We start from the raw sequence: 21,534 nt of genomic DNA, 5'->3' as shown, positions 1-21,534 counted from the left end.
CTTTATAAGGACCAGATACTACAGGGAAGAGTGCTGGATCCTGGGTTTCATCGTCTTGAAAACAATGGATTTCCTAACTTGTGTAGAAAAAAGAAAGCTTGTCATGTAGATGCTTGGAAAGTACACAATAGAGAAAAATACATGTCTGGCCGTTGTTTAGTTGTTCTCATTATATTTTCAGCGGGCCCTTAGTAAGTTTGTCAAGCAGATATTAACGTAGAATAAGTCTGGTGCCACGTTTTTTTGAGTCACTGGAAATCCCTGCAAGTGTACGCTGCATGCTCCCTTTGATAGCTCAGTTGGTAGAGCAGAGGATTGAAGGATGCTGACCGCAGGTATCCTTTGGTTGCTGGTTCAATTCCGGCTCGAAGGATGTGCGTTGAGATCGGAGTGATGCTGAATCATCATCTTCAAAGCTTTGGATTTCAGGTATAGAGTAAATAGTTTATCCTTGTCAGGTTGATGGAAGCAAGTGTACATGCGCATTGTATAAAGTCCTTCACAACTTATTATCAGCACGAACTAAGTTGTCATGCAGGTAGGGGTGCTGCTGTGGTGACATTTTTTCTTGTTCAAGTAAATCCCTGCAAAAAAACACTGCACGCTACCTTCGATAGCGGCACCAGTTGGTAGAGTGGAGGACTGTGGGATGTTAATTGCAGGAATCCTTGGGTCAATACACTCAATATTTGTTTGGTGTTCTTGTGAGTAGTTGGCTGTAGAATAGCGTGTCAGTGTGAGATACATAATACACTACATTGTGTGGTTCACAGTAATGAAAGAATCCGTCACCCAGTGCAACAATGTGGTTTATTGGTGTGTTTTAAGTAGTTGTGGGACAAAAATGAGCTCTATGACACAGCAGAATAAGATATATCAGACTTTGGATACACAGACAATTCTTTTTTTTTAGAATCATTTCCTTGTTTTCGCCTTTCTATGGATTCGTTTTCAATAAGACAAAACAATTAAATATCACCAGACTTATCCTTTAAATGCTCTGTGACACTAGAAAAGTTAACTTGGACAAAATGATGAGGCTATAGTGTGACCTGAAGTCTGCTTTGCCTTGTTTAAATTTTTGGACAACCAGTGATGCAGTATATACGTTTAACAATCTACTGACATATGTGGTTCTGTGACAATGAGAAATAATTTACAACAGGGTTACAGCAATGATGGTAGACATGTTCCATTTCATTGGAAGGTATTATAGCTGTCTGTGTTTTCTGTATTGCTGGCAACAGATTTGGACATACTTTCTTTGTGGGAGTGCTTGAAACAACAATTTAAAACTGCACGAGATCTACGTAAGAGACACAAGTTTGGAGATGAGTTTGTAAATGAAAGATAACACGGACAGTGGGCTCATGCAGGCACATATACGTCGTCTTTTACATTAACGTTGGAAAATGATGTCACATTTGATGAAACAGCCTTTTCTGTTGAATAGATAGAGGCAAGGCATTTCTTTTTCAGGGTAATACCAAAACATTTTAATTTATTAGCTACACAAACTACACCATCACTTGACTACACTAGACTTGAGCGTCTCTGGGCCTTGGAGTGAATGCACTCTATTGTTCTATAGCACAAACGAAGCCAACAGTAGGAGGTTATATTGACACTGGGGGACTACGACATAGGCTTGGCATTTAAATTGCATGTGTGCTTGGTCCTGTGCGATTGGTTTGGCTGACTGGCCGCAGGTTTAGACTGAGTTGAAAACAACGGAATAAAGATAAGAAAAACAACACTAGCAACAAAAGAAAAGGTAAAAACATGTAAGTCACATTACAGAACTGAAGATTGAAGCAACTGAGCCAGGTAGAAGTGAACACAGAGAGGTAGATGCACAAAAAATAGGAATGTAGTAAAGGGTGTGTAAGGTTGTGCACAACTATGCGGTTGCAATAAAAGTTAGAAAAAGAATTAGACGCGAGATGAATGAGCAAGTTTTCTTATAATGGAGTGACACTGGTGTGTTAACACATAACACATATTTGCAGTGGTAAGTGTAGTGGTTTAAAGCTAACGAGACTTTTCTTTTGAAAATAAGGGCAACTTGCCAGTTAGAATCTTCTAGTCCGTCTGTTTTACGGATGGTTTTACCTCCTTCCACTTAAACTCACTGCACTGGATGTGCAGTAAAATGTTTATTTAACGCAACTATGTTTAAATACATAAAAATTAGCTTTATTATGCCAGAGCAGGGCCACTGAAATTCCTTCACAAGGCCTTATGATTTCCTTCGCATTAAAAATTCTCTATCAAATCCTTTATATCAGTTTTTATGTACTTTTTTAGTTTGACCCTTTAATCACCAAACAGAAGCGCTTTGCAAGAACACTGAGGTGCTTCTTTGTTTTCACCTGCAGTATAGATAATAACAATTCCCAGGTGCTTTAATAGTTACACTGGGCTTTCTAACTTCTTTTATCTAATCTCTGCATTTCCTTTTTGCAACTTTTTTTCAATCGCTGTCAAATGTTTCTTTCTGCAATTATTGTATGAAATCCCATTAACTTCAAGGAGCCTCGTAAAAGCCATAACAGGAAAAACAGTATGTTGGTCTATGTGATGTTTGTTTATCAATTTAGCACGTCTCAAGCTCCAGGAGGCCAACCATTCGTACGACGGACATTAGTAGCTTCTGACAGACACGTTGTTGGATTTAACTCTTCACACACATTAACGGCTAAAGGAAGTAATCAACACTGGTATTTTTCAGTTTGGTCACCTGCAGCAAAGCGAGTATCAAAAATAAATCAAATGAGAGCAGCACACAGTACAAAAGAAGAAAACGATGGCTTTGTGAAATCTGGGGAGATTCTTTTTTTTCCCACTCGGTCACATCTTCACAACATTAAGACACTAAGTTAGGGATGGAATGGTTGTTTTCACTGGGAGGTAAAATTGAATTGGGTGTTTGAATATAAGAATTCATTAATGCTCCAACTGCCAAAAGAAAGTAAACACCAACAGTGTTTGTACTATTTGACTTAAGCACAACATACAGAACCACAGCATGGTAATCCCCCACAATACATTTGTATTAACTGACATTTACAGAGGAAAAATACGTCTAATATTCCATACATTTAGTATCCACCATTAACTGTTTGGATTCCCTTGTTTTGGCAGTTAGCAGTAGATGGCAGAAAATGATAAAACACTGCTATTGGGTGTCAGGAGAAAGCAAAGTTGCTAAGCTGTAGAGCAGATCAGTTCTTCAGCACAGAGTCGTACATCTGGTAGACGTACTGAGAAACCTCAGGGGCCCGACACTTGAGAGACAGCTGTGGAGACAGAGAAGGTACACAGACTTACAACAGGATTAACCTTCACTTGTATACCTGAAAGATGTTGATTTATGAGCCAACCAAATCTATCTTTAAAGGGGGGATATGTTGCTAATTCCAAGCTTCATATTTCACTCTGTGAGGCCTGCTGATGCTGCATTTTGTGATGTCACCAAGAAAAAACTGTGTGAAACCCAGCGTTCACAGCAGCCTGCAGACTGAGCTGAGACGCCGGGGGATTACTCCAACATACTTTTACCTACAGGTTTGAAACTTTAACCACGTTTAGTTGGGACATCCAACATTGTAACATTATATATATATATATATATATATATATATATATATATATATATATATATATATGTCTTAAAATGTGAAACAGCATAATACCCCCTCTTTAAAGTCGAGGTGAAATGAAAAATGTCATTTTAATCCTTTTAGATCACATCCCCGGTAATATTGTGCATCTATTTGACAATATAGGCCAAAAAAATACAGAAAATCCATTTCTTCGTATTCTTATATCAAAATCCAATCATTTTTTTCCTCCAATAAAACTAAATTTCACGCGTGCTTACGTAAGTTAGCACCAAACTATTTCAACCAATCAATCTGCAACATTTAGCCGCAGCGCACCAAGAACGCTTGGTCAGTTAGCTAGCTGCTGCTCTGTGGAGAACGTCTGTCTACGCCCACTTCTCAACGATCAAATCAATTCCCTCTAATGATATGTCCCGCCTGCACGTCCTGTTTCACTCGGAAATACGTCACGGTACGGAAGCTAGATACTCTCGAAATGTCGTTTCAGCTCGACTTTAAAATGCTTATATAACAGTGATGATTGATTCTTATTTTTAAAGTGACTTTGACTTTCTTTACCTATTTTAAACAAGAACCCATGGATCATAAGACCTGTCACATTATTATAACTAACGTACAAAAATATCAACAGTTTATCCAAAATGATCAGTTCAAATTCAAAGTTTGCAGCTGGTTCTCTTTTATTCTTTCTCCATCAGTGTCAGTAACAAAAGATTAAGACATTTTAAGATGTGTGCATTGACTTGGAAAGGTAGGACTGGCCTGTGTTTGGACATTTACAGATCAAACAATGAACTGATAATATAATTAAATGTTAATTGGGGGCCTGAGTGTAAAAAATCTAAATTCTGTCAGTAATAATTTTCCCCATTTATCTTTGACAGATCCTGCTCGTCAGCTGTCAAGAGTATTTTATTGCTGGTTTAGCTCAGTTGGTAGAGCAGGCGTCCCAGAGAGGCCAAAAGTACTCGACGCACTGATCGTAGGCTCGACTCCCGGTCATTTGGTGCATGTCATCCCCCACTCTCTCCTCCCTACACTTCCTGTCTATCTTCAGCTATCTAATGAAGGCAAAAAGCCAAAAGCCTTTACATGCCAGTCGTGACTTGTTGAATACTCTACCGTGTAGTTGGGGTTGCCAGGTTGAATGCGGAGTTCAGCCAGGATCCAGATGCCGTTGGTGAGCTTGAGGGACTGGTACAGCATGTCCTGGCCTTCTACGTTTCTCTTGGCAATTGTGTAGATGTTGTTATTCTGCAGCTTCCCTGATACTGTGTCTGCAAGACAAGAGTTAGAGTCAACACACCGCACAACTTGGGGCTACCATCTAATTACTAATCAAAGAGGAAGCACATGAAACACACGCAAGAGGCTGTAACCACTACTATAATCTCTATAGATACTAACACTAATGTGCATATGATCTAAAAAACTACTGGCAAAAGGTTTATCAGGGGATGGACAGTAAATTCAGCTCTATGAGGACATTAATGAACTGTGGCTGGCGACCTTCAGACCAGGTCGTCTACTACACTGGGGCGCGCTAAGAAGAAACACTGCGGGTTCATCAGCCATCATGCTGACAGGGTAATAGTGGCACAATTATGGGCAAATTGGAGACGTCCTGGTACAGTGGTAGAGGAAATGTTGAAGTATCCCAAGATAGGCATGGGGAAAGAAAACAGAGAGAAGTGTAAGAGCAGGCAGGTTATCTGTCTGCATGTTTACTACAGCCTCTCACACGTTTGTCTTTTGCTCTTTGTGATTTGTGCATAAATGCACATCAGAAGCTTTCACAAATGATTTTATGCTTTACAAAAAAGAAACTTTCTATTGCTTTTGGTGATCTCCTGTCATCTTTAGCCCACCGTCATGGTGCAGGCTTGTTCCCTTAAGCTGGGTACACACTACAAGATTATCAGGCTGATTTTGGGCTCGATTCCCTCCTACCCACAATCATAAACAAAGTCCCAAGGCCGTTCTCAAATCATGACATTAAACATGTTCAATATTTAAGATCCATTATCTAGTTGTGTGGGGGGAACCCCAAGGACAGCCGAGCAAGCAGTCTGTGGATTGTCCCGTGGAACAGAGCGATAGCCAATGGAGAAGCGAGCTGACTGAAGAAGGAAGCACAACAACCGCAGCAAAAAAGTAACGTACAGCCCATGTTCACGCCGTCTCCACCACTTCATCCTCAGTTTTTTCTTTTTTCTTTCTGAATTTTCAGTAAAAAGTCCAAAAACTATCATTGCCAATTCTTCCTGCCCGTCGTCCGCCATGTTTGTTTACTCTAAAGTCTCATTTGACTGCAAGAGTTTTGCGAGATTTCAAGCTGTGAGAGTTGAACTCTGGTTGTTTGTGAATGAATCTGTTGGTGTGTGGTGTGCTGTTCTGGTGCAATCGTTGCTCTCCACACACTACAGGAACAAAACTGTTCAATCTATGATTATAGATCGTCAAGTGTTTGCTCTCTCACATTTTCAACATCTGTAAGACTGGAAAAATCTCTAAGTGTGGGCCAGGCATTAGCAAACTAAACTGATCAGTAAGTGTCAGGTTTGTATTACATAGTTATGTTTCCTGGATAGAACAGGTGTAATGCACTCAGGCCATCTCTAAGGGCTGTAAATATGATTCTTCTTGTAACTTTCCTGCAACAATGAGAAAGTTAGAAGATGTAATCTCAACAAAGAATTGCATTCAGGAAGAAAAACACAAAGTGGGCAGGGAAGGCACAGTTTTAGCCGTAAACATCAGACTTTCTGTGGCATTAAGTAAAAAACAACAACACATTTCAAATTATCATCAGCTTTACTTGTCCACAGAAGAAAGGTTGTTGTCTGTTGTAAAAGAACAACACATAAGATAAGATGCTGTGATTAATATTCATGTATTTATTCATATGCTGGTGTAGTTCAGCCTCCAGGCCACTTGGCGATATATAAGTGAACCTCACCTAACATTCCGTGTCATGACTCTTCCTCGCCACGCCCTGAGGAAGACCCGATGAGGGTCGAAACTGGCATTTACGCCTGTAATATTGATGTTTTTTACAAGAGTTGCCCTAATTCAATAAAGGCATTTTAAACTAAATCCTTGTCTCGGTGCGAGGGTGCCTGAAGAAAGCCCAGTGGCTTCCCTCCTTCGACATAAGATAAATAGTTGGGCGGCTGAGGACAATTTCATTCACACACCTGCATTTAAGTGGCACTCCTTTATCTGGTACTGGAGCTCATTCTCATTGGGGATGTCTTTCCAGGTAGCCAGGAACACCTGTCGCTCTGAAGAAGGAAAAAACAAGTCATCAATATTTGTGGATTTAGTTTTTTTTCCATTGTTAAACACTTCATATAATAAGATGGTTGATGCAAACAATAGTCAGTTCCTTTTCGCTCAGATGACTCACCCACTTACCTGCATATTATCAGCCGTTTGTAACTGTAATTGTACATTGTGTGACAGTGTTGGTGTAAAGACAGATGTGATGCTGTTTTATTTATGAGTTATTACAGTCGTACCCATTTTTCCATCCTCAACAAAGAATATATTGAGAGGGATGAGAACGCTGAAGTAGAAGACGTCGATGCTGTTCTTCACGGCCACCTGTGGACGAGGAGACAAAGAAACACTGGGTTTGATGTTGGATCAACTGGGAGAAGGGAGAACAGAAATTACATACTTAACAGATTTCATTTTTATTTCATGGCGTATTAGTCCTGTGCACTTCGAAAAAACGGTCCACAACAGTGTCTGTACCTGCAGATTATTGAGTGGGTCCATCTTCATGACCGGACCAATTGTGTTGATTGGCAAAGAGACGTCGATACTCTGGCTGGGCATCAGTGGAGTGTGAACGGGCAGAGGACTGGTAGGAATCATCCCAAAACTACATGAAGGAAACAAACGAACACATGAAAATCACTGGTGGTTTTTAATACCTTTATCCGGTCAGAGAGTAAACACTCCAATATGTGAGGTATAAGGCAGTCTTATACAGAAGCTCCACTGTTGTTGAATGTGACAATAGTCATCTCACTGACCTGTTCTTGTTGAACTGGACAGCGAAGTCTGTCATGTGTTGCAGGGCCTTGTTGGTGAAGGACATGTCCATGTACATGTGGCCCTGACGGCGAGAGAAGGTGCCGGAGATCTCCAGTCCTTTGGCTTTCACTGCAGGCAGCCATACCTGGTAGAAGAAGAAGAAGAAGAAGAAGAAGAAGGAGGAGGAGGAGGAGGAGGAGGAGGAGGAGGAGGAGGAGGAGGAGGAGGAGGAGGAGGTGTACTTTATTAATCCCAGAGGGGAAATTCAAAGTTTTCACTATTAGAAACATGCACTAACATAGGCCTGAAATACACACACATGCACAACCAAGAACCATTGGACATGCATTAATGGAGAGATGTCAGAGTGAAGGGACTGCACATGGGCATGCGCCCGGAGCAGTTGGGGATTCAGTGCCTTGCTCAAGGACACCTCAACAGTGCCCAGGAAAGGAACTGGAACCTCTCCAGCTACCAGCCCCAATTTCCACGCTTGGTCTGCACTGGAACTTGAACGGGCCACCCTCAGGTTCCCAAGCCAAGTTCCTATAGACTGAGCTACTGTCTACCCAGAAAGTACAAACGTACGTTAATCCCATGTAGGTACAACGCCATACTGGTTGAGCCAGACAACCTTTCACGCTAACATTCACACCTACGGGCAATTTTAGAGTCACCAATGAATTTAACGAGCATGTCTTTGGACTGTGGGAGGAAGCCAGAGTACCCGGAGGGACCCCTGCATACACGGGGAGAACATGCAAACTCGACACACTTTGTCCAGACCGGGGTTCAAACTAGAACCCTTCTAGCTGTGAGGCGACAGAGCTAACCACTGCTTCACCGTGCAGCAAACAAATAAATATATTCTACCATTATATGGTCACAACAGAGAAAAAAAATCTACTATGCCACAGGCGTCCGAGAGCTTTACAATTATAAAATAGCAGTTTTTTTTTATTAACCTTAAAACTAATTAATCAATTACTCAAAGTGGACCTGCAGTTTTTCACCTGTGCTTAAAACACACACACACACACACACACACACACACGCACACTCACACACACACACACACACACACACACACACACACACACACACACACACACACACACACACACACACACACACACACACACACACACACACGCAGAAGTGTTTTTGATTTATGTGGCTTTTTATTTTTTTCTTGCAGCCTGTTGTGAATGTAAACAACACATTATGGCACACATTTATTTCTATGATAACTTCTTTCCCCTCCGGGATTAATTAAGTGCTCTATCTTAGTGAGCACATTAGTATGTCATTTATTAAATGCACTTATTTAAATGGATTCTGGCCCACGAACTGAGACAGAAGTTACGGGAACTCACTGCTTTGGGGGCGACGTAGCCTCCAGTGGTGATGGCCATGCCTGTGGAGAGCTCAAACAAGTCGTTGAGGCCGCTGCTGACAGCAGGAGGTGCTGGTGTAGGTGACGGAGCAAAAGTACTTGGGACAGATGAGGGGATGAAGTTCTGCCCCACCTAAAGCAATCACAACAAAAACACACAAACAAAAACACACAAAATAAGAAACCAGGATTTAAATAAGCATCCCGGACAACTTTACAATTTGCTAAAACCTACAGACAGAATCACAAACTGACGTCATGCTGAAGGAAGAGGCAATAACACTTTTTAGTAATGACAACATCTGAACTTTAGCAACATTAGTGATTAGCTAAAGCCCTTATGACAGAGAAAGTGTGATGTGAGTCCTTTCTGCGGTTTGAAGAGTTTTATCACTTACAAAGCTATTTAACAGATTAAAGCTAATTAATATAAACTGTAATGTTTCTATAGAGCAGTCCTACTTGCATACACTGTCCTAAAACAACCTGAGGAATAAAAGCCATATTTACACACATTGTTAATGGTGTGGCAAAATCTATAAATGTAGCAAAAACTACAGCACAGGTACATTTTGTAATATTGCCTATAACAGACCAATCAGCAAATGTTTACATGAGAGGAATAATTTAACTCCTTAGAAGAATTCTCTTTCAGATTTGGGTAAATTTGGATAAAGTCAGCGACAGTGGTGCTGTGTTTTTCCAACCGAGCTACTGATTGAAACGTAAATGATCCATTTCATAGCCTTACGTTTAAACATTGTCAATCCAGACAGAAATGAGACGACCTTTCCCTGCCAGAAAGGGGCTAAAACATGCATAAATATCTATGTGGTCCTCTAACTGAAATACTTGCGTGTGAGACGAACAAGCCAGGTTTAAAAAAACATGGTGAAACCCTGAAGAGGTTGTTTTTTAGAGTGTGATGGGTTAAATAAAGTAAGCATGCAGCATGCAGACAGGCAGACAGCCAAACAGAAGGGCTGGACTTACTGCTGGACTTCCCCCAACACCTCCGCCCAGGTCTCCCCCCAGCTACAGGAGAGAAGAGAGGCCCCCAAAGACAGCATCCAAACATCACAGAAAGACCAAACACACAAACAAAGACAGAGACAGAGACTTTCTTAGCAACCGCAACCCATCAAGAGGAGCCCTCACTTTCTGGGAGAAACAGCAGCGTTGTTATTCAGACATTAAATAATTAGACCTTGAAGATTATCAGGAAGTCCAGTTATTCCAGCGGCTTGAAGAGGTGGAAAAGCGACCATTAACAGAGAAAGGTACAAAAAGGCTTGAAGTAGCTCTGTGTTAAAAAACACTTAGTAACATGTTAATGTACCAGATGTATTCAATACTTTTTAAACATTTCATTTCAGAGTGATATATATGATACATTTGAAGTTTCAGAGTATTTTCATCGTGTTATGCAAAATAAAATATACAACAGAGACACAAAAATCAGAAATCTGCATAACAACATACATAAATCTGCACTATATAAATAAAACAAGATGATAGAGTGTTGCATTATGCTCCCCGTCGTGACCAATGAATCAGTCAGAATCAGAGGAAAGAGACGAGCAGACATTTCAGAGAGATTAAAAGAGGAACTATCATGAAATTGCTGACTTACAGGTTTTTAAAAACACATTATATAGACAATGTTCCTCACCTGTCACAGGAAAAAGCCTCACATTAATCAGCACAGATAAACTATGTTCAGAATCGTTAATCTATGTTTAATGTACAAAGAAAGTGGGTGCAATCTATTGAGGTTAAGATTTAAAGGATCAGGCTGACGTTATTCTACATTTTTGTGTTGTTTTGGGCGATCTAACACCTGCTCCTTTGCCTTCAATACCCTGACTGTGGCAATTAGCCCCAAACCGATTGGTTCCCAGTTGGATATTTAAATCTTTAAATACTGAAACTTACAGATCTAAAGATTAAGATCAGGTTATTGACCTTTGGACGTGCAACTCAAAACAACTTTCAGATCCGATCGGCTACAGTCTGACAACGATATAGCCTCTGGGGACAAAGGTGAACACGGTTTAGCCATTTTTTTGTGATTGACTTTAATTAAGGGCTCGTAGGTTTGCTGAAATAACAACATGATGAACATCATGATGCAGATTATTAAAAAGTCAATATGAAGCTTTGTCAGGTCTGTCCTCAAGGTAAGAGGAAAACTAGTTTAAATGAGAAGTTTGTTGATCGGAGGTCGGAGCCATCATTTCTGATGCATTCGAGGAAGTCTGAAAATCTGAACGCTGAACGGCTTTCGTCAGTGTCAAGGGAATTCATCTCAAGTTGAATTTTAGATCTAGAACAGATTGTTAGCTGTTAGCATGCAGATGTCTGTTTATAGAGACTAGTAAGAAGTTAAATCGTGGTCAGATAGCTGCTGATGGGAACCGGGATGTTATTACGTGTATTACGTTCCATGGAGGCAATGCATGTAATACGCCGCAGCCTGCTGATGTGTGATTGCTCATTACTACTCTCGACTACAAGCGTAGAACAAACGGAAATCAGAACACGTGCGTCCCTCAAACCCACATCCCTGCATACAGAGTCTGAATTTCTGTGTAGAATCTGTAAATAGAAATTATCGTTACTCTTGGGGATCGGGGTCTTCATCCACGTTAAACATATGCTTCCACTCAACAAGAAAATGATTGTGCGTCTGTCTGTGTGTGCTTGAGCTCACCAAACTGTCCAGGCCTCCTCCCAGTAGGTCCACCGCACCCATCTGCATGGAGGAGACCTGGGGCACATTGACTGGCGGGCCCAGGTCCAGGTTCAGCAGGTCTCCCAGCAGGTCACCCTGGCTGGGGATCACATGTGGCTGATCCATGGCAGCCGCTGGCCCACTGCTCACTGGGCTCTCACCAGTGTCAATGCTGTCGTAGGAGGAAACAGAGGGAGAAGTACGAGACAGGTTCAATAAAAATATTAGGGATGCAAGATATTGGATTTTTTGCCGATATCCGATATGCCGATATTTTACAACTCATTGAACCGATTACCGATACCGATATTTTTTCCCCGCACACCTAATTGCAGAGATCATCAACTCTCTTCTGTATTGGAATTAGCGTACAGTATAATGGTGACACTCTTATCACATTTGTTACAACGGTCGGAGTGACGGGTCTTGAGATGGTTAATCAAGTTTGTAGTGTTGAAAGACTTTGCCTTGGCTCCTCCTCGCATCACCGAAATTTCGGACACTTTGAAAAACTTCCACACCATGGACATTTTGGCTTCTAACGCTCTCATGCTGCAGGTAGACACACGTGACGTCATCACGCTGCACCGCGCAGGTCTTCTTCGCGCCGGGGACATTGTGCCGAGGTCGGGCATTTAATCACGTATGCAGCAGCCCATTATTTTATCGGTTAATTATATCGGCGTGTTGGCCGATATCCGATAACGTGCCGATAATATCGTGCATCCCTAAAAAATTTCCTGATTAAAACTGAAAAGTTTGACATGCTGAGGCTAAAAATAGCCATAAATACTAATAGAAATTGGGTTTAGTGGAAGATCTGGAGGAAAGCAGCTTTAAAGTGTCCTAATACTCCTAATACTATTCTGCAAAGCACTGCAGATCATTTTAAATCACGTGTGGGGCATTTTTTTGTCACCAAAACCGATTAAACTAAGAACAGGGATAGAGGCAAAACTGTCAATTAGGATTTTACAGTTTCTCTGTCATCGTGTGAACAGAAGTTTCTTTTTAAAGGACACAAGACACAGAAGATATTTCTTCCCTTTTGAATATCAGTGAGACCTGCGCAATATCTTCAGCGTGTTGCGTAATGTCCTGCTTCACCAGAACAGTCAGCGGAGTATAAAATGTGGCATGAAATATGGACCGGAGTGTGATGAAAACACATATTGAGTACGGCAGAATGTGTGAGCTCCATTCCTGCATAAACCGCTTTTAGGCCATACAGCATTGCTCAAGAGGCTAAGGGTGACACCCTGAGATCTAGTGAGCGTTGATTTAGTTGCATATACAGCACTTTAGTCTTGCACGCTTCCTTCCTACATGCGTATGTCTGACCTGCTGTGCTGCACAGGAAGGTGTTTCCGGTGGATTCCGTGGCTTCCCTCGACAAAGGCGCTGGGGGGTTTGTGATAGACAGAAGCCAGGGAGCCGATGTGGCAGATGAGCTCGTCCAGCAGGGTGGGCTCGATCAGGTCCGTCTCCTCTGAGATCAGGGGCTTCTCGGACAACACCACCTCCTTGGCGGTCACAGGGTCGGTGGACAACAGACGCCAGTAAATGTAGCCCCTGTCACGCAGGTCAGGGTTGTCGGAGTCCTGCAGAGGAGCATAAAGTGAAATTAAATCTTGAAAGAAACATTTTGGACTAGTAGCAAAGAGAGAGAGAACTTGGGTAAAATAAAAACAAACAAAACAATTTTTTAAGCTACAGAAAGCTATGCATTTCAGAGGGTGCATGTAAGAGAGCAGCCATAACAGAAGATAAGATAAGAGAGAACTTTATTAATCCCAAAGGAAATTATAGTTCCAGATAGCTCCAGTACAAATTAGAGAAATGCAAAAAACAACTCAAATAAAAGTGAAGATACAAAATATTTGAGTTGTTTTTTGTATTTCTCTAATTTGAAGAACCAGATTTGCATTGAAAATAATTTAATTTCTGCACTTCTTCAGAATAAAGAGACTCACCTGAGTAGCCAGGCTGAGGACCTGCTGCACCAACTCTTGAGTCTCTGACGGCTTCTTCAGGAAAAGCTTGACAATGGCAGTCAGCAGAGTGAGCTGGACCTGTGAATTAGAGCACACGCTTATATGTAGTGTGGTATATCTTTTCAGTGTACAGAACCTCCCAAGGTCCATATCTCATGTTAGCTGCGGGAGGTGGAAACGAGCAAAGCGTTACCGTGTGAACCCACCTGAGTGCTCTCATCGTGGAAGCCCTCGAGGAAGCTCTCCAGCAGCTCGTCAGCGTTGTCGATCCTCTCGGCGTACTCGCCAACGATCCAGATCATAGCAGCACGAGCATCAGGCTCATCCAGGGAGTCCAGGTTCTCACACAGGGTGGCAATGATGCTTTCATACCTGAGAGAAACAAAAACAAGTATCTCAATGGTCAGAATTACCTGCCACACGATATGAAAAAACCTCACTCGACAGTCCTGGATGACTTATGTCATCTAGCAGAGTTTATGTTAAACACTGGCTACTTAGTGGTTGTTACTTGTTTAACAGTTCTCAGGTGTTAAGTGGGAGACGTACTTGTTGGGGTACTTGCGGAAGATGTCCCTGATGACCACAATAGCCTCCTGAACCACGTAGTTGACCTTGGTCTGGATCAGGTCCAGCAGGGTGCTGACACAGCGCTCGGCTGATTGCTGAAGAGGAAGAGGACAGAGGCAGCATTTCAGCACTACTTGTAAAAAGGTCATAATAACACATCAGAGAACACATCGCTTTAATTTGTTTGTTGTACTGTTTGATACAGAACAAGTAAAAAAATTAAAGCAATGTGGGAGAACAGATTTCTCTTTCTATGTAAAGATGAATTCTTTCTGAGGAAAGCAGTGACTGAGCTATTGTCAGCTATACTATCATTATGCTACTATCACAATGCTAATTAAAATTCTTGGGCCACCATCCACACAAGACTGTAGAGATCAGCAATGACTGAGTGTTTTACCTCCACTTTGATGGCACAGCGTCCGATGGCTCGCACAGCTTTGCGGACAAAGTCGACGTCCACCTCTGTGGCGTATTCCTTCAGTTCAGCCAGCACCTGAAAGTGACAGCAGAGATATAACACCACATACATATCCAATACAGCTTTTAAATGTCTTTATCAAAATACACATTTTAGCTCAACCTTTTATTAACAATGGACAACAACAAATAGTTAATCTTCTAATGTAGTTCACTGGAATGCTGCATGTGCATTGACACATATACAAAAAGTACAATTCGGAAATCAGATATTTTGGTCTTTTAAGCCCCAGATTTCAAAATATGCCACCTCTTTTACTGCATGAAAAATATGCCCACCTGAATTTCCCTCGGGATCAAGTAAGTAAGTCTGTCAGACAGTCCTTTCATTTTTTATTTCTTATTTTAAAGATATAATCTCAAAGATTTTCATTTAAATAGATGTCTGTTAAGTCTCTATCTATCACCGAATGAGGTAACACAATGGTGAGCCTGTGGCCCGCTGATGACAGCCTTTGCATTTGCAGTATTACAGACTGGGTGTCAGTGGCGACTCTCGCGGTAAAAAGTGGCGCCCAGTTAGTGACGTGTTTTCCATCACCCAGCAGTGGTTGGTCTGCCAGAGAGGGTAGGTGGAGCTAAGCGGCTGCTTTTCCGCTCTCTGCAAGTGTTGCGAGTAAACAGTAATCTACTATGGCTGAACAAACAAAGAAAAGATGGATGACTACAGATACAACTTCAACAGGAAGTGAAAAACCAAAGAAAAAGAAACAAACTCGACGCTCAGATGAAGCAAACAGTCTGAAAAGGAAAGCGACCGTCAGCCAGGAAAATCAAGAGTTACAACCGGAGCCAACCGTGGACGTAGCACATGCAGCACTGTCTGGATATCTGGGAAGTGTGCTCCGGCAATTACCGTTTATCGCCATAGATGCCGCCAAAGAGAATGAAACTGAGATCTTTGAGATCACCACTTTAAATTATAAAAAGAAATATTCAAATATAATAGTTATAATAAAAGAATAATTATGATAAAAGAATATAAATAAAGTTCCCAAGTTGAGTTTTATATGACATACCTGAGCAATGTTGGCCTGAGAAGCCAAGCGGATCATGATGTCCAGTTTCTCCAGTTTCACATAGATCGGGTCGTTGTATTTGACAAAGAAGACCTTGATCTCCTGCTTCAGGATCTCAGGCCTGCACACAAAGAAAGACATCAGATGTGATCCTAAAGAATTTGAGTTAGTGATAGTTCTTAAGAAGTAGAAAGCTTGATAGTTTTATAAACACGATCTGACCACACACCTTTTCTGCACAATGAGGTTGATGTTCCTCAGAGCCACGTACTGGACCTCAGGCTCTCCGGAGAGTAAAGTGACCAGCGGTGGGGATAACTTCTTCAGCAGGGTGTTGTAGTAGTCGGAGTCCTTGGGCAGCAGCTCTAAGAACTTCATCAGCACCTTGACGGCTGACAGCACCACGGCTGAGTTGGCGTGAGACAGCCGGGGAGTGACGCGCTCACAGATGCTTTGAAAGTGAAGGAGGGAAAGGTGAGAGTCATGGAGGGAGACACTAATCTGAATCAAGTATGAGTGTCAACAAGTGATTTATAGCAGCTGAGCTGGTTGCTTTCAAAAACAGCAGACTGATCAGGAATTAATAAAATACAGCTTCAAAGTGTAAAGATTGCGATAGCTACCTTTGGGCCTCGCGCTCATCCTTGGGGTTGTAGTTGGACAAACAGTCCAGGATGAAGATCTGTCCCCACTCTGTGCACTCGTTCAGAGCCGTCAGCAGCTTGTTGATGTTCTGGGGGTTGAGGTCCAGCAGGTTGCTGTTGGGGTGAGACTCGCTGATCTCGGACAGGGCAGCAACTGCATTGGCCACAACCTAAAGGACGGAGAGGGTGTGAAAACTCTGGAGCTATTATACAAGTTGGATCTTTAGGGGTTCAAAAGAGCATTGTTCATCACTGTTGGCCAAATGACAATCAGGCTAACAGAAAGAAAGGTCAGAACATTTCCTCTTCCTGTAAAGGCAGGTTAAATATTACTTATACCCCTTTCCAACTGAAATTAGAATGTTGACGCAGGCTTTTCAGACCTGGGAAGACCTGCTTTCGGTCTCTCTTTTGCTGTGGGTTAACAGGGTTAGTAAACAGTGAAGATGTTACGGTGGTTAGGTCTTTATTGTATCTATTACTCATTCAGTCTGTTTATCAAACTCTGCGCCAACAAATTTGGAACAATGTTCGAGTGCTGTTCGGACGGAGACGGGTGGAATTTGTAGCCGAGATGACAAGGAGTCAGAGAAGTTACAGACGGAGCATAGTATGGCGCCAGAAAGACAACAGAGATTAGCAGGTCGACACGGGTTTTGTGTTCCCATCGATGCCGATCGGAGCCGAAGTGTTAATTATTAATTGAATGCGGAGTGTAGCCTTTCCCACTAAGCAAAAAAGCCAGCTGTTAGCGGGTGCTAGTGGGTTTTTTGACCAGTGGGAAAGCGGCTTTAGACTTAGGTTTAATATTCACCCGCTGGACACACACTACAGTCAGTAAAAAGCTAGAAATTAACCAGTACATCTAAAAGTGCTAAGGCCAGGTATAAACTGAAAGATTACTTTGAAAAAGACGCCACAGCAACAGCGGGACTTGGCAAACAACTGACACGATACCCAAGAAATAAAATCTAAAAATAAAAACTACAGAAAATACAGCTCAGACTGAAAGGAACTGACTCATACCATGGGATTTGAGTCAGCAATGAGATCTCTCAGGGAGTCCAGGAAGCCCTGGTCCTCCACCATCTGGGCGTTGATGTCATGAAGTTTGGCCACACAAACAGCTGCTGTCTTCCTCACGTATGGATCCTCGTCCTTCAGGCACTTCCTCAGCGGCTCACACAGGTACTCGGTGATCTTGTCCACCCGGATGCAGCCCATGGTGCGGACAGCCAGAGCACGGATCAGAGGGTTGGGATCCTCACAGTCCTGCAGGGCGAGACAAGACATTAAGGTTGTTATTTAATTGAGTCATATCCCACTGTAACCCAAAGGTGAAAGTTCATAACCTTCTATGTCTTAGCTGGAGCAATTATTACATCTTAAATGTATTCCTTTTGTGTTCAACATAATTTTTCAGCTGATGAATGATCAACTAGTAGCCCATACTGTTTCCCTACACTGTGGCTTTGTGGGTTAACAGGGAAAAAACAGCTTTAACAAACATTCTAATGTCTCTGTGTAGAGATGTAGTCACATTGAAAAGACATATGAAGCATGTATAGGGCCTTGCCTTGACGAAGCTGTTGACAGCCATGATGGCCATGTCAGGCTGGCTCTTAGCGTAGTTCATCAAGTACAGGTACACCAACTTCTTCAGCTCCAGGTTGTCGGTCTGCATGCAGTTCACCACATCTGGGAACAAAGAACTGGCAGCACAGCAAACGGCATCCGTCAGAGTCTTTCATTCATCTTATGTTTACATAATGAGCAAATCAGCAACACGCCACCCTAAAGGCATATATACTCTCAGGTGTTGGTTGCAAACTCTGAAAGTGGTAAAAGGATCAAGCTTCTGAGGGGGGTCCTCATTTTTCAAACGTCACAAAACATGTTCCCAATTTGATGCCTGATTTGTGAGGCTGTTAGCCAGATGTCAAAGGTCTGGGCAGAGCTCCAAGCTCTCCACTAACTGTTTTTCCGCATTCCTTACATTCCTATTTCAACCACTGTCTGTGTTTACTTCAGTGTTCACTTTTAAGGACCTTCTGATGCTTTGGCACAAGGGTCTGACTTGCTTTTCCACTGCGTTGACTAATCATAATTAGATACAGGCACCCGTCCCCAAAGCAGATGGGAGACAGCAGACAGAAAAGCCGATCCTGTCACAATTTAATGTTTGTTATTACCACATTATAACACCTTTTTCAGTTTTTTCTTTAATATAAACCTTTTCTATGAGTATGTGTAAAAAACATGCGGTTGATTTTTCATAATAATGTCTGGTTTATGTAATAGTTTACATTTTCTTCTGTTACCTGACATCCTTGCCGACGGTCATGGCAGCGATGACCTTCTTCACCGCCTCTTTTCTCTTCTCCTTCTTCTCATTGTTCAGCTCTGCCTTCAGTTCAAAGATCTCCCCTGCAAAATGAATCACACATTTGCAGCAGCACCAAGTGATGACGGTGAGAAATATGACGCTTTACCAAACTTCAAGCTACTTCAATTAGAAATGAAAGGACTGCACGTGTAAGGATTAAATGAATTCTGCAGTAGAGGCATTGAAAATTACCAACTCCTTCCTTACTCACCTTTTTTGTTTGTTGTGAAATATTTGGAGTCCGTCATGATTGTGGTCCTCTAAACCTGTACAGAAGAATTACACTGTATTATGCCATGAGCAAAATCTGCATTAATGATCCCCTTTAATCATTCTCAATTCCCCTTTTCACATACAATGACAATTTACTAATTCGATATCCATTTGATTTCTCTGTCCTTTACTGCTTAATCTGATGTGTGACCATATGTAACAATCCAACCACATACTAGGAAAGCTTGGTAATTTAGTTTGCAGTCCTGCCTCTAACATTATCAATAAACATTATTATTGGTAATTACAACATACAGATCCATAGTGGACTTAGACTGGATTCAAAAAACAAAATAAAAGATTGACATTGAAGCAGTTATTATCAGTTGCGTTTGCCAGTTTGCATTTACAATTGCACATTTGCATATTATTTACCTACATACTCTCTTTTCAATTTCCTCTATAGATTTCAAAATAAGAGGCTATGGGGGAAAAAAACACAAAAGCAGCCCTTAAATGTCTCACTGACATTTAAGCTGCTATCAGTCACACATCACTGACAGTATTGGCCACTGACAAACAGGTACAATAGTAAAATAGGTTACACTTAAGTGCACAATGAATTTCGATGTGGCACTGGCACAGGATGTCTGTGAAAGTGATAAGTGTTTGATAAGACAGTAGGATTGGAGTAACAACCACTCTACATGTGAAGCAGTTTCACACACAAGCTTGCAGAACCAGACCACCGAGTGCATTACATATTATTTCAAATCCTTCATTGCAACACTCATAGACAAGTTCCAAACTGCCTCAGGAAGCAAAGTCGGCCCAGAGACCTTGATGACATGGTTCACTTAAGATAATGTTGGGAGTGGTTTAAATCACAGTATCCCTGGACTGATGAGCTTTGGCATTCAAAAAAGCAGGGTTAGATTATATTTTGCTTCCAACTTTTAGGAAACGCCCTTTCCTGCAAAAACCACGATTCACTGAGAAATGTTTTCCAAGTTAGTTGTGGGAAAACATAACAGGCCGGCACAGGTAAACCCTGTCGAACACCTTTGGGACAAACTGAAATGCCAAGCTTTATCACCCAATATCTGTTGAAGTTGTGACTGAATGGGGGGAAATAATCCCAAGCATTAGGTTCCACAATACTGTTATACAACTTTCCCAGAAGCAGATAATGATATTATTCATATGTATGCAGTCTATCGGTATGTCAGTATAAAACTGATAACAATTGCCCCTTTGTACTCATGAATGCGCAAAAAAATACAACACAAAAACAAAGTAAACAGTGTATAGTGGATTTCGTAAACCATGTACAAGCAGTTAATTTTCTTTGCTCATTCTGGCAATGGCATTTTGCGCTGTCACAGATGTGTTCACGGAAAGGTGCTAACGTTAGCTTGCTTGCGATTCGCATACTGTTACTAAGATACTTTTTAACATGAAGTAAACATTAGGTAGCTAACGTAAAGGTAACTTAAAGTTTCATCTGCTTCACTACACATAACTGAACTTAACGTACACACAAACAGCTAGCTAGTTAACGTAACATCCTGAAAAATGTCGTGGCTTCCCTTGTTTAATTATAGCTAAATCAGCACTATATTAGCCATAATATTTATGATAACGCGCTGGGTGTGTTATCGTTTGACCTCTCTCAAACGTCAAATTAGCATCAGTTTCATTTAGCTAACGTTAGCTTGCTGCATGCTAACGTTAAATGCACCAGTTTAATGATTGCCGCTAACGCTAATGTCGCCTCTTGACAGGCAACAGCAGCTAGCTAAGGGCGTCAAACTAACGATATAATTCCATTCAACTCTTCCGTAACCAGCACCAGTAAGCATTTCCATTTGGGGTGTGACTTGTAATGCTATAGCATACAATCTGACATTAAAACATAAAAGTGATCAGCGGCCCAGTTTCCACTGCTGCGAACAGGGGCTATGTTATGTTACGTATGTGATGCGCTGCCAAGCTGACTGATCGACACGAAGACAAAGAAAATTACAACAACGTTGCTAAAATGTTGATCTGAAAAATATAACAGATACCTTGTGGAGTGTATATCAGCGGGAAATGTTACAGTGGGTGCAAGACGCAGGTTGGTCCCTTGCCTGGTTGGAGGAAGATGGAGAATCTGGATCGTGACGGTGCGTTCACTGTCATAGGAAACTGGATAACTTCCCTCTTGGGCGGCGATAAGGTTTCCATGTATTGTGCCACAGATCATATAAACCATACTCAAATTTTGAATGCGGCTATAGTTCGGCTGGATGTGGTTGGATTCTGCGGGTAGGTACTATTCAGGTGCGCAAAGGACCGGGCACAGCAAGGTCATCAGGAAGAATCTCTGATGTGACAATTTACTGTCCTACAATTCCCTATGGCCCTGAATGTGACACGAGAGGAA

General features: G+C 41.7%; 1 protein-coding gene and 1 non-coding gene across 3 annotated transcripts; one reads left to right on the top strand and one right to left on the bottom strand.

The window, feature by feature from the left end:
• The first annotated feature begins 284 nt into the window (after positions 1-284).
• Positions 285-373, top strand: trnaf-gaa (transfer RNA phenylalanine (anticodon GAA)). The gene is given in 2 exon segments: positions 285-321; positions 338-373. It is a non-coding gene; the product is annotated as a tRNA-Phe (tRNA).
• Positions 374-791: 418 nt separating this feature from the next.
• On the bottom strand, positions 792-21,260 carry ap2b1 (adaptor related protein complex 2 subunit beta 1). Of its 2 annotated transcripts, XM_069665927.1 has the most exons (22): positions 21,176-21,260; positions 19,105-19,159; positions 18,829-18,934; positions 18,084-18,219; positions 17,534-17,779; positions 16,487-16,677; positions 16,093-16,314; positions 15,864-15,984; positions 14,765-14,860; positions 14,344-14,459; positions 14,001-14,166; positions 13,774-13,872; positions 13,142-13,401; positions 11,780-11,972; positions 10,060-10,101; positions 9,047-9,199; positions 7,670-7,815; positions 7,386-7,515; positions 7,148-7,232; positions 6,824-6,910; positions 4,749-4,903; positions 792-3,299 (listed from the first exon to the last, which is right to left on the bottom strand). In XM_069665927.1, the coding sequence occupies exons 2-22, from the start codon at positions 19,139-19,141 to the stop codon at positions 3,225-3,227; spliced, it is 2,862 nt and encodes a 953-aa protein (XP_069522028.1). In that variant the 5' UTR covers positions 19,142-19,159; positions 21,176-21,260; the 3' UTR covers positions 792-3,224. The 2 variants fall into 2 exon arrangements, with proteins under 2 accessions (XP_069522028.1, XP_069522037.1); XM_069665936.1 differs by lacking the exon at positions 10,060-10,101.
• Positions 21,261-21,534: the final 274 nt, after the last annotated feature.

This window comes from Semicossyphus pulcher, unplaced genomic scaffold (assembly GCF_022749685.1).
Source record: "Semicossyphus pulcher isolate SPU_LCO1_2020_fin unplaced genomic scaffold, fSemPul1.0.p SCAF_10, whole genome shotgun sequence".
Lineage (NCBI taxonomy): Eukaryota > Metazoa > Chordata > Actinopteri > Labriformes > Labridae > Semicossyphus > Semicossyphus pulcher.
Note: the sequence above shows the minus strand (reverse complement) of the source record. Positions and strands in the feature narration are given on the sequence as shown.

What these genes read in the sequence shown, in the direction of transcription:
- ap2b1 (XM_069665927.1), bottom strand. Translation starts at nt 19,141, where the DNA reads ATGACGGACTCCAAATATTTCACAACAAACAAAAAAG. An exon ending in GTCCAGTTCAACAAGAACAG is followed by an intron (nt 7,516 to 7,669) that starts GTCAGTGAGATG and finishes TCCTTCATGTAG; the next exon opens with TTTTGGGATGATTCCTACCA. An exon ending in CTGGCAACCCCAACTACACG is followed by an intron (nt 3,300 to 4,748) that starts GTAGAGTATTCA and finishes CTGTCTCCACAG; the next exon opens with CTGTCTCTCAAGTGTCGGGC.